We start from the raw sequence: 13,733 nt of genomic DNA on the forward strand, positions 1-13,733 counted from the left end.
GGAACTAGTGAAGATTTAACAAAAGATGAAATTTCAGAGGTTAAGTGGCTGTGAATGGCTCTGCAGATGAGTAAAGACAAACCTAGAAGTTGGAGCTGAAAAAGGCCTATTAGCATGAGTGCCATGTATTTTATTAGCATTATATCAGCAGTCAAATAATTCTGCGTGGCCTCAATGCTGTCTCACTCATAAACTGATGAGCTGCCTAAAAACATTCATTGCAATCTTTGTTATATGGATTAAGTGTTATATGGATCAAAGGAATGGAGAACCTACCTTATGAGAGGAGACTTGCAGAACTTGGCTTGTTTTGCTTAACCAAATGAAGGCTGAGGGGAGATATGAGGGCTCTCTATAAATACATCAGAGGAATAAACACCAGGGAGGGAGAGGAATTATTTAAGTTAAGAGCCAATAGTTGCACAAGGACAAATGGATATAAACTTGCCACCAGTAAGTTTAGGCTAGAAATTAGATGGTTTCTAACTATCAGAGGAGTGAAGTTCTGGAACCGTCTTCTGGGGGAGAGGGGGAACCTAGTTGGGGAGGGGAATAAAATTTTCTTCAAGACTGAGCTTGATGAGTTTATGGATGGGCTGGTATGAGGAGAATGACTACAACGACAAATATCTCCAATAGACAGAGATGGGACACTAGAAGGGGAAGGCTCCGAGTTACTACAGAGAATTCTTTCCCAAGTGTCTGGCTGGTGGGTCTCGCCCACATGCTCAGGATCTAAATGATTCACCATATTTGAGGTTGGGAAGGAATTTTCCCTCAGATCTGATTGGCAGAGACCCTGGATTTTTTTTTGCCTTTCTCTGCAGTGTGGGCACAGGATACTTGCTGGTTTGGACTAGAGTAAATGGCGGATTCTCTGTAACTGAAAGTCTTTACATCAAGATTTGAGAACTTCAGTAACTCAACCAGAGGTTATGGACCTACTACAGGAGTGGGTGGTTAAGGGTCAGTAGCCTGCAATGTGCAGGAGGTCAGACTAGATGATCATGATTTACGAGTCTATGAGCTGTCTTAAAAAAACATGCACTGCAATCTTTGTTGTACGGATTTAGTATTTGTCTAAGTATTTTTAATGGTACAAGTGGCTTAGGACAGCAGCATGGAATATGTGAGCTAAATCTATGCAGTTTCAATTCCAATCGAAGTCCTCTGGAGAAGCCATTATACCCTCATATACACCATGAATAGTGCACCCATTGACCTCTTCCCCAATCCTTTACAGAACAGTGAGCTCAGGCCAAAGCACCTAGTGCTCTGTTTGCATTCAGAGACCTTCCTATGGGGAAGGAGAACCTCATATAGTGGTTGATGAGACTGTGAAAAGTAACCCATGAACAGTCAGAATAAATCTCCCTTTCTCTGACAACCTTCGAAACAAGAAAAGTCATAAAAGGAGGAAGCATCCCACATCATCTCATCTCTGGTACCCAACTGGGAAGTCACAAGGCAAACCATCCTTCTGATTATGGAGAATGTCAGGTTCCAAAAGCCTTCAGACACTTGAATTAAATTCTTAAGCATGGAGAAGAGTCCCTAAGTTAATTTCTGTAAAAAGAGCTGGTTGAAATTCTTCAACCAAAACATTTTCCCACTGGAGAAAGTTATTGTCAAATTTTTTTGATTTCCATTGGGAAAGTCCAAACAAAATATTTCAGCTTGAATCAATATTTGGAAAAAAAATTGTTTCAAAATGTCAGTTCAAAATTTAAAAAAGAATTCTGAAATTTTGAAACATTTTCTTTTGATCAAAAATGTGAAAATTTTTCATTCAGTGTTTCAAAATTGAATTTTTTCAGAACTTTTCATTGTGTGAATATTTTTGATATTTTGACTTTTGGTGCATGGGGAATGCTTGCAAGAGCCTTAACCAGTTATAAGGTTTGTGTGCACAATTCCTGTGCAATGTAACCACATGGGAACGCTTCACTTTTTTTAGAGTCTCTTTCATCAGATGATCTCCTCTCACTTTACAAACGAATTCAGCCTGACAAAATCCCTGTGAAGCAGGCTTCATCTTCATTTTACAAATGGGGAAACTGAGGCCCAGAGCATGGCAGTAAGTTGCTTAAGGCCACACAAGAAGTCACAGTAGCAAAACTGAGAATAGAACCCAGTTCTCCGAGCTTTGTTCTATGCTCTCCTAGATTGCACTCCCTCCCCTTATCTCTTGATACTATGTAAAGAAAAAGTTGTATCAGCATAAGTTGCTGAATAAAGGAAATCTCATTCCACCATGATGAAGAGATGTGTTGTCACACATATGGGATAGGGTTGTGATATCAGCAAGTGACTCACAACGGGGAGGCAAGCAGATTATAAAGGAGAAAAATCCTATTTGCACCTCAAGTTTATGTGGGTGGCAGTTGCATCCGGATTAAAAGAAAAGTGAATTTCCCACATCAGTTACATTAAAAAAATGGAAATATCTATCTTGCCTTTTAATGCTGAGGCAGGTCAGCCAGGTTATAATTGGTTCTACCTCCCACAAGCTGTAAAGTGCTTTGCAGCTAAGTGACACTTGGAAAGGTGTGAAATTGCTTGGGCCTTTGGAAAAAAAGAAATCAAATAAAATCAAAGTGAAAGACCCTTATAACTCCGTGTCCTCCCCTCTCCCAGATCAGAATTTAAAAGGGGCACCACTGGGCACTGGCTTTTGGAAAGGGGGTTTTGTTCTGTACAATTGAATGATCACTAAAAGTGGTCATCAGTAAAACCAAATTCTACTTTAATCTTGATTATCAGCAACAAGAGGAAAAGGTATATAGAAGACATGGCATGTGCTTATTGACTTGGGTGAAATATTAGGGGTAAAATATAGCTGATGTATTATAATTATTTGTAGCGGTGCCCACTATGGGGTAGGTCCTTTTCACAGATTCAAGAACAGTCTCTGCTCCAGAGTGCTCGGGTTCTAAGGACAGGCAGAAGTCAGGGGAAGGGGAACGACAATAGGCAATTTGTATACAAGTCAAATCGATTTGTTGGAGGCATCATGTCAGAAAAGACTGTAAGGGGGACAAGGGCAGGACAGATTTCTGCAGGTTCTGTGTGTGCGACCATGGCACTTTCTATCTATTGGCTCTGATCAGTTAGGGCTACCAAGCCTGCACGCCCCTGGTGGCAGTAAAATCTGCCAGGAGCAGGAGATGTAGTGGTATTCAACTCCATGGCTCGAGAGCTGGCAACGTTGCCCAGAAAGCTGGCTGCACCAGGCTGTCTAGAAGGTGTTCTCATTCAGTGCATCTCCCAAGGAGCCCTGACAATATAAAGTAAAGCTGCCTTCCCCCATTAGGAGGCCTCCACCAGCATAGCTGTCCCACCAGGGGGCAGTTTTGTAGATTGCACGTGCCTGCCCCTATGTAGGTGAATCGGTCTTGTATTTGAGCATAATTAGCCTGCTTTAGGATTTGTCACGATGGTTGTGATAAAGATTGCAGCTGAGATATTAATAGTACCAATTAACATGGACTGTGGAACTCATTGCTACATGATGTTGAGGCCAAGAACTTGGCAAGATTCAGAGAGGGATTAGATATGTGAATAGCAAGAACATCCAAAGTTACTATAGCAAATAAATAATAATTATTAATCATTAATAAAGACCTTGTATATGGATATAAAACCTCATGCTTCAGGTTTAAGTCAGGCTCTGACTATTAGGGGTTAGGATGAAACTCCCCTGTGGGCAGATATTCCACATCTGCCTTGTGTGGGATTTCTTTTATCTTCTTCTGAAGCATCTGGTGCAGGCTACTGTCTTAGACACAATACAGGACTAGACAACCCGAGTCGAATCCAGTCTGGCAGTTCCTATGTTCCCCACTATTTAAATACCTGGTAGAGCTTGTTTTTCATAGAAATCAGAACTAATTTATATTTAGTTCAGAGTGAGCAGAAGCTGAAAGCCACTGAGTAATTGCAATTAAAAATATATTTTTCCTCTCATGCAACCTCCTGCCTCTGCTCCTCACAAGACTCCCTTCTTTAACACCTCCTTGGATTCCTGTCTCGGTGCCTTTGTCCATACAGTGCCATGTCTAGGACTCTCTGCCCTGCCTCGTTTACAACTGCCATTCCTTCTCTTTGTTCAAATTCCTTCGTAAAATGCATCTCTTCTGAGAGGCCTTTCAAAAACACTGTATATGAATAATTTTAATAATGCCCAGCCAAGCAAACTGCAGGTCAGAGTGGTTTCAGCATTCCAACCATCCCAGGCCGGTCCACCACTGACCCCTTCCTCTCTCCTGTCTGCCTGATCCTTCTGTTTCCATGTGTCATTGGCTTCTGCAGGAATGGGATCAACACCTTTGTCTCTGCCTCCAACTCAGAGCTTCCTGCCTTCTTTAATATCAGTCCCTTTCACTTCCCATGTTCTAAGTGTCCTTCCACATTCACCACTGATTGTCTCAACAGTACCTGTTGCTTTGTTTCTTACACTGGACTGATTTACACTGTTGCTTCTTGGGCTTGATTCTCTCTCACTAGCATAGCTAGGTGCAAGTCATCCTGGCCGTGGTCTCTTCCTGACTAGCACGATCCAGTTTTGGGGGAACGCTTTCTGGCTGCAGAGGCCTCCAGGCAGGGGAGTCTATAGGAGCTGTGTGCAATTACAACTCTCCTGAGCAGGACTTCTTGCTTAGCCTTAGATCATGCCAACAGAAGTCAGTATAACCTAGGGACTCTGCTCCTGGTCTCCCATGTGATTGTCAAGTTCTGCATCCACCTCAGGCTTGCTCTAAATAATAATAATAATGTTATAGTGATGATGGCCACATATCTATTCTGGCCCGAGTTGCTGTATTGGATACAGAACTGTAGCAAGGCCAGTGAGTCTCAACTGATCGCATTTCTGATTACTTTGCCCCCTCTACTGGTAAGATGCTGACAATTTTTCAACTCCCTTTTATTCAATAGATTCTAAAGTTGTAATTTCATAAGCCTGCTACCTTCTATGAAACACAGTGCCACCACCAGCACCTCATCCTTCATTCTCCCTGCTGCCTCCTACTCTCTCTTCCTCTCTCACTTCTTCCTTCAAAAAGAAAAAGTATAGCCTTGGTCCGTGACCTGTAATATTGCAGTCACAGGGTCTGCGACCTGTGATATTGAATAGTGACACTGCTAGGATTTGTTGGCCAAAGTGCTGACTTGTTATTTTTGTTCTTATGTCTGTCTCCAGTTCCATTTAATTCTTTATACAAGGCACTTCCAAAATAAAAGCCTCAGAGCTCTCTGCAAAATCCTGCTGGCAAACTGAAAGTAAATAGAACTGTGGTGCTAACCCGAGGGACGCAGGCTACATTTTACTACCCAGTCACTTTTCTTGCATTTCCTCCCACTTTATTTGTTTAGGCCCCAATCCAGCAAAGCTTTTTAACGCATGCCTAACTTTAAGCACATGAGCAATTTCCTCCTAGGTCTTCAGATGGTCGCTGAAGAGACCCCCTCCCTGGTTTGCTCATGGAATGCCCTGTCAGATCTTAGCCCTCTAGCCACCACATCTCTCTCTGAGCAGAGACCCAGATCCCTTTCCCTCCTGAGCAGGGGTCTCCCCACCTCTGAAAATCAGGCTACTTCTTTAGCTGCTTAATTCTGGATGTTGATGTCTAACTTTAGGCATCCGAATTTGACAGTGTTGGCCAGCATTCTTACCAGCTCAAGCATATTTAAATTAAGAGCCAGCGTTGGCACAAGAGCAAATGGATATAATCTGGCGACCAACAAATTTAGGCTTGAAATTAGACAAAGGTTTCTAACCATCAGAGGTGTGACGTTCTGGGACAGCCTTCCAAGGGGAGCAGCGGAGACAAAAAACCCTAACTTGTTTCAAGAAATGCTTGATACCTGACAGGGTGCTGCTAACAATGCTCTGTTCACTGATGCTGCTGCAGGCTCAGCTGTGATCAAAGAAATACTTTCTGTTGGCAGACTGTGATCACCTGGGTGGTCATTACTGGGCTAATGATGTAATTGGGAGGATATAAGTAGAAGGAACAGGAAGCAAGAGGAAGCTTAGAGGGACAGCTCAGAAGGTGAGCTGTGAGGGTACAGGGAAAGTTCAGGCTGGAAGATGCCACTGTCAAGTTCTGTGTGTAAAAGTGCAGAGGAATAAGATACACATGGTGAAAGGAACAGGAATTTCAAGCCTAAACTTGTCAGGGCGGGAGGGATAGCTCAGTGGTTTGAGCATTGGCCTGCTCAACCCAGGGTTGTGAGTTCAATCCTTGAGGGGGCCACTTAGGGGTCTGGGGCAAAAATTGGTCCTGCTAGTGAAGGCAGGGGGCTGGACTCAATGACCTTTCAGGGTCCCTTCCAGTTCTAGGAGATTGGTATATCTCCAATTATTTAAAAAAAAAATTATAAAAAAGGAAAGCAACCTGGGTGTGTTTGACTGTGAGGTGACAGAAACAGGCTAGATAGAGTGGCACACCAGGTAGCTGAGAGAATGCTCTGTGGTAATAAGTTAATGGGGTGATGGTCTGATGAGGTTGCTTACAGTGGCATATGGCCCTCAGTGACTGCTATTAGGAAATATCTCCAAAGGCCAGTGATGGGACACTAGCTGGGGAGGGCTTGGAGTTACTATAGAGAATTCTTTCCCAGGTGTCTGGCTGGTGGGTCTTGCCCACATGCTCAGGGTCTAACTGATCACCATACTTGGGGTCAGGAAGGAGTTTCCCCCAGGTCAGATTGGCAGAGACCCTGGGTTTTTTTGCCTTCCTCTGCAGTGTAGGGCACGGGTCATTTGTTGGTTTGAACTAGAGTAAATGGTGGATTCTCTGTAACTGAAAGTCTTTACATCAAGATTTGAGGACTTCAGTAACTCAGCCAGAGCTTAGGGGTGTATTACAGAAGTGGGTGGGTGAGGTTCAGTGGTCTGCAATGTGCAAGTGGCCAGAATACATAATTATGATGTTGCCTTAAAGTCTGTGAGTCTCATTGCTACAGTGAGGGCTATAATGTAGGAAATATTTTCCCAAGCGAAGTCAGTTAAAACCAGACTGGCCAAAGCACTTGCTGCTATACTGCGGGCAATCTAGTGGGGGCACAGATGGAAAGCTTGGGCATTTCCATCTCCAACTTGTTTAACACACTGAGACCACTTTCTACACCATTTTTGTGTTGACTATTTACTACTCAAATGACCAATGGGCAAAACTGCAGGTGTGGAGCTTTTATTTTAAAATATTGGACCTACTGTATCAGGTCTAGTCATTTGAAGGCATATGGGTAGAATCACTATTTTTTTTTTTTAATCCAACCAACCCTGTCTCATTCATTGTTTATTTCACAAATCTGGTGTTGGAGGTAAACCATTTGCTCCTTAGCTTCCCTTTGAAACAACCTTAAACGGGATTAAATGAGTCTTACTGTGGCTAGAATGTTTCACTGGACAGGCTCTGCCTTGCAAGTTAGCATTGATTGCCTGAGCCTCACTCATTGCTTGCATCAGGGACAGGTCTGGAGTTCCTCTTGCAAGGAGAGTAGTTAGTGGCTTAAGAGGCTGCCTGTGCAAAGCCGGTAATTCTGTTCTGCTCGTGAGTACAGGCTCCCAGGGAGCTCACTTTTGGCATCTGTCCTCTTTTTATGGAGGCTAATCGAATAAGGGTCAGTGTTGCATGTGATTAGAATCAGCTTGAGGGAGCAGGACACCCTGTGCCCAGCGGAAGATTGCGTCTTTCACACTCTAGATGGGATGTCATTGAGTTTGATAAAACATTTTTCTTTCTTTCTTTGCAGGGTCCAATCGGGCCTCCTGGTGTTGCTGGCCCTCCTGGTGCTCCAGTAAGGAAACAGGCTTATGTTTTCCTTTGTTTGTTTGTAAAGGGACAGAAATGGCATTTTGAAGTAACTAAGGCTCAGGCCTGCTTCCGTAGGCTTCAGATCAGGCTTTGGCTAGGACACAGTCATGCTCGCACGTCCTCATTCGAAGGCACTGGTTGACTTAATGTCATGGCTCCTCTACACTTACTCCTGGGGAAATTCTGTGCCACTGCGTGTGCACAGAAACACATCCCCCTGCAGATTCTCTTTGCTTCCCTACAGCAAAATGGGTTCTGTGGGGAAACAAAGAGCAGCGGCATCAGTGCTCACTCATAGAATCATAGAATCTCAGGGTTGGAAGGGACCTCAGGAGGTCATCTAGTCCAACCCCCTGCTCAAAGCAGGACCAAACCCAACTAAATCATCCCAGCCAGGGCTTTGTCAAGCCTGACCTTAAAAACCTCTAAGGAAGGAGATTCCACTACCTCCCTAGGTAACCCATTCCAGTTCACTCACCTCTCCCCGGCAGCATGGGTGCATCTGTTTGGGCACCGAAAGCAGCCGGGGGAGAGGTAAGTCACGGGGCGGGTGGGGATGCCATGGTCACCCAGGGACATCGGTCCCAGCTGGGCGCTGGCGGGGGAGGGAAGAGAAGGAGGACAATGGAGTCAGTTCCCTCTCTCCCTCCCCTCCACAGAGTAGCCAGGGCTGGGTCAGATCAATTCCCAGATCAACCTTCCCCAGCTGCAGGAAGCTCTGCACCGGGGGCGGGGCGGATTGGCGGGGGAGTCTGGGTGCAGGGAGTGAGGCTTGGCAGAAGGGGTTGGGTGCGGGGGTGGGGGAGTCCAGATGCACAGGGGTTGGGCAGATGGGGAGCAGCTCCCTGTACAGTGACCCTTCCCCCTTCCTGGCCCCATTGCTCCTCAGCCACGGGAGGGAGGGGTCACTGTAAAACCCCTGTGCATCTGGACTTCTCTCCCCGCAAATCCTCCTCCGAGCCTCACCCACTTCTGCATCTGGAACCCCTCCCCCACAGCGGGAGCCCCTCATACCCAGACCCCCCTCCCGAGCCTCACCACCTGCATCAGGACCCCCCCACGCTTACACCCGTACCCCACTAAGCCCCAGCGAGCTGCACCCTGACCCCTGCCCTCCCACGCCCCACTCCCCCAGCATCCCCCCTGCACTGACTCACCCACACCCAGACCCACCCCTGCTGAGCCCTAACCACCTTCACCTGGACTCCCCTGCAGAGTCCCATTCCCCCTGCATCCAGGACTCCCAACAAGCCCCTGTGTATCCAGATCGCCCCCTCCCCGCCCCGAGCCTCCCACCAAGCTGCCCACACCCAGATTGCACCACACGGAACCCTGGTACTCTTGAGGAAATTCTGCACCAAAAATGTAATTCTGCATCAAAACATTAAAAATTTTAAAACGCTGTAAAATTCTGCATCATTTTATTTTGTCAAAATAACACAATAACAATATAATCACACCATTTGCAATTAATTTGGTATTTTATTTCAAAATACTTGTCAGCAAATAGTTGTATTTTGATTAATAAAATATACAGAATTTTGCATTATTTTAAAATATTGTGCGCAGAATTTTTTATTTTTGAGGGCAGAATTCCCTCAGGTACATTTGACAACTACTCCTAGTTCCCAAGGTAGAAACAGGCCTTTGTGAGTGGGTAAATTGTGCTGATCTATCTGAGCGGAAGTCGGTAAGCTGTAGTAGCAGAATGTCACTGCGTTGCAAAGGCCTGAATGCTAACAATTCCCTCCTGTGGTTTCGTTTGTAGGGATTGCCTGGAGAAATTGGTGTTTCTGGTAAAACTGGACTGCCAGGACCAGCTGTAAGTTCTGAATTGCTGATTTCATTTCCCTCTCCTCTGACTCTGTATGTCTAACTCACACCCTCTTTCTAGTACCTTGTCCACACAAAAGGTTAATGAGTTTGCTACAGTTGGTCTCTTCCTTCTCATGCACTAGAGACTTACGCTTTTAGCAAGAGAAATCCTGGATTCAAACACCTCTGCTGGCTGAAGCAAGAATCTGTCATACACGTACTTTGGGATTTCAGTACAAGAATACATTCAGGCAATACTTTTTTTTATTACTGCCCCCAAATTATTGCAACAAGCAGTTCTTTAAAACCACAAGCTTCCCAAATCAGGCATGTGAACTGAAGCAAAATCTCCATCTTGGAACAGCAAAGCAATTTCCATTGGGTATTTAATGCCAAGGCAGATCAATTAGGATATAATTGGCTTTAATAGGCACTCCCACAATCTGTAAGGTTCTCCAGTGGCTGTGTTAAGACAAGAGTCTTTCCTGCCTTTCTAATACATTAGACAAATCATTTTCATGATGATTCTGCTAATTGATGCTTTCACACCGATTTGATAGATTGTATGGTTAATAAATTGCTGACACTTAAAGAAGGAAACAGACTATTTTATCCTTGGAGGCAGAAGAGACTGGGAACCGATGAGTAAAGATACCATCTCCAAACTTATTTAAGAACCAATTTATTTATAGTCTCTAAGGTGCTTGCTGTTCTTTCTCTGTAGCAACAGTGACATCCAGTGGCCATTTACCAAGACTGGTTTATTGGATAGGAGATGCATCATTGGCCTTGGGAGCATGTGTGTGACATGATGTTTCCCTGTGATCCAGATGGAAAATAGAACAGAAATGTAAAAAAAACTCAGGAAAGAAACAATGGGGCTGATTCTGCTGTCCTTATAACCAGCATAAATGAGAGAACACTGAGGTCATATGTGCCTGTATCTCCTAGCAGCTGGATGCTAAATGAGTCCTGGTTTCAAATGGTCTGAACGTAAGTGGTCTCCCACAGCTGATAATTTTCTCTTGTTTAGGGATCGCCTGGCAAGGATGGATTAAATGGTCTTCCTGGATTTCCGGGCCAAAAGGCAAGTGGCACAGGATATGCCAATTTAACACTATTCACCTACTGATCTTACTCTGTGGACAGAGTTCCAAACTTCTCCACCCTAGATTCTCACCCATTCCACTTCAATGAGCCAGTAGGTGCAGCTTCAGGGCAAATCAGCTGAAGCTACTGTATTGAATTTGGCACAGGGTGTATTCAGCCCCTGTGACGGGTTCCCCAGGGTGCAACCTGGAACTGGGGTACCGCCTAGCCCTCTGGCACACCAACTTAGGCTCCATCTCACACTGTGATGCTGTGACAAGCTGTCAGCCTCTCTAAATATTGCAGTTATGCAGGGGTGAAAGTAACTTACAGGACTTACCAGTACTGCCGGAGTCCTGAGGGGGCGTGGCCTCATCCGGAAGAGGCATGGCCTCTCAAGATTTAAAGGCCCTGGGGCACCAGCTGTGGCTGGGAGACCCAGAGCCTTTTAAATCAACCAGGGGCTCCCAGCTGCAGAGGTGGCTGGGAGCCCCACGGGGCTCAGGGGCAAATTAAAGGGCCCGGGGCTCTGGCCGCCAGGGGGAACCCCGAGCTTTGCGGGGCTGGGGCAGGGATTTAAAGGGCCCAGAGTTCCTGCTGCTGAGGGAAGCCCAGCGCACTTTAAATCCTGGCCCCAGCCTGGCCGCCAGAGCCACAGCCAGGATTTAAAGGGTTCTGGGCTGCCCGCAGTCGCGGGGAGCTCTGAGCCCTTTCAATCCCCACCGTGGAAGTTGATGCGGTCCAGCACGGTGTACTGGCTCTTGCCGCTACGCCGTACCGGACTGCACTGGCTTACTTTCACCTCTGCACTTACGCAGCCACCCACAGGCAGGGACACACCCAGCTGAGTTACATGAATGCTTCTCCTTAGCCACTCATGAACTAACAATAAAGAGGCGTCAGCCACTTCCCACAGCTCCCCAGGGCTGTACCCACCTGCCCTGGCCAGAAGCCTGATCAGTGTAAGTTTATTACCCAGTCCACTCCTCCCTCTGTGTGGAGAGGATATGCACCCACTTTTATACACTGAACAGATTTCCCAAGCACTTCAACCAGCTGGCCCTGTGGATATGGGGAAAACAGTGGACGTGATATCTTGACTTTAGTAAAGCTTTTGATATGGTCTCCCACAGTATTTTTGCCAGCAAGTTAAAGAAGTATGGATTGGATGAATGGACTATAAGGTGGATAGAAAGCTGGCTAGATGGTTGGACTCAACGGGTAGTGATCAACGGCTTGATATCTAGTTGACAGCCGGTATCAAGCAGACAGAGTGCCCCAGAGGTCGGTCCTGGGGCCAGTTTTGTTCAACATCTTTATTAATGATCTGGATGGTGGGATTGATTGCACCCTCATAAATTCACGGATGACACTAAACTGGGGGAGAGGTAGATATGCTGGAGGGTAGGGATAGGGTCCAGAGTGACCTAGACAAATTGGAGGATTGGTCCAAAAGAAATCTGATGAGATTCAACAAGGACAAGGATTCAACAAGGACAAGTGCAGAGTCCTGCTCTGCTACAAGCTGGGGACCGACTGGCTAAGTGGCAGTTCTGCAGAAAAGGACCTGGGGATTACAGTGAACGAGAAACTGGATATGAGTCAGCAGTGTGCCCTTGTTACCAAGAAAGCTAACTACATTTGGGGGTTGGACTAGATGACCTCCTGAGGTCCCTTCCAACCCTGAGATTCTATGACATGGGGCTGCATTAGTAAGAGCATTGCCAACAGATTAATGGAAGTGATTATTCTCCTCTATTCGGCACTGGTGAGGCCACATCTGGAGTATTGCATCCATTTTTGGGCCCCTCACTACAGAAAGGATGTGGACAAATTGGAGAGAGTCCAGCAGAGGGCAACAAAAATGATTAGGGGGCTGGGACACATGACTTATGAGGAGAGGCTGAGGGAACTGGGCTTATTTAGTCTGCAGAAGAGAAGAATGAGGGGGGATTTCATAGCAGCCTTCAGCTACCTGAAGTGGGATTCCAAAGAGGCTGGAGCTCGGCTGTTCTCAGAGGTGGCAGATGACAGAACAAGGATCAATGGTCTCGAGTTGCAGTTGGGAGGTCTAGGTTGGATATTAGGAAAAAAAACCTATTTCACTAGGATGGTGGTGAAGCACTGGAATGGGTTATCTAGGGAGGTGATGGAATCTCCATCCTTAGAGTTTTTTAAGGCCCGGCTTGCTAAAGCCCTGGCTGGGATGATTTAGTTGGGATTGGTCCTGCTTTGAGCAGGGGGTTGGACTGGATGACCTCCTGAGGTCCCTTCCAACCCTAATCTTCTATGATTCTATGAAAAAGGCATAACGTCCCATACAATGAGAGCACATACAATCCAACAGGATATTAATGGTCAACAGATCAAGCCTTTTAAAATGATACCTCACAAGCCATACTTTGTACAAAACATATCATAATTATATGGCAGTGGTGAATATGGGGGTTCCAGGGTGCTGCTTTGAAGCACAGAATGCCACAGTCCCATGAACAACAGGGGAGAGAGTCACTTTCTCATCCCCTCTCCTTGATCCAAATGTCTCCTCCTACTGTTTGCTGGCAAAGAAGTGGCTGCCGAACTTCTAGGTACAGCTACAGTCTTGCCAGATGCCACGGGGGGATTGTGTCTCAGAACCAGTGCCATGCCCGAGTCAAGTTCAGACTCTCTTCTCAGGCCACAATTATTCAGACACCCAAAGCCCACAAGTAACACCCAACAAATGTGGGCTGAAGTCCCCACAGGTTTTTCCCTTGCCTGTCCCAGCCACTGGAAAGAGAGAACATCCTTCCTTTAAATCTCCTGCTGGATCACATGACAGGCAGGGAGCGCTGAACCCTGTCCTAGCTGTGGTACCCTCTCACAGGAATTAAGTGCAACAGGAACAAAACACAATAAATACTGCTCAAAATGATAGACTTAAAAACCAGCATCCTTCCCTACATGGCTATCCAGGCAGAGAAGAGGTGTGTGTCCTGCCTTAATGGGGGAAGTGTCCTCACTTGA

General features: G+C 46.0%; 1 protein-coding gene across 4 annotated transcripts in view; it reads left to right on the forward strand.

Moving 5' to 3' along the window:
* Positions 1-13,733, forward strand: part of COL22A1 (collagen type XXII alpha 1 chain) — a 333,573-nt gene that overhangs the window by 235,034 nt on the left and 84,806 nt on the right. For all 4 annotated transcript variants that reach the window (XM_045004657.1, XM_045004658.1, XM_045004656.1 and 1 more), the window contains 3 exons: positions 7,762-7,806; positions 9,592-9,645; positions 10,672-10,725. In XM_045004657.1, the coding sequence (XP_044860592.1) occupies positions 7,762-7,806; positions 9,592-9,645; positions 10,672-10,725 (153 nt within the window). The remainder of the gene's footprint in view (positions 1-7,761; positions 7,807-9,591; positions 9,646-10,671; positions 10,726-13,733) is intronic.

The sequence above is a fragment of the Mauremys mutica genome, chromosome 2, assembly GCF_020497125.1.
Source record: "Mauremys mutica isolate MM-2020 ecotype Southern chromosome 2, ASM2049712v1, whole genome shotgun sequence".
NCBI classification, from domain to species: Eukaryota; Metazoa; Chordata; order Testudines; family Geoemydidae; genus Mauremys; species Mauremys mutica.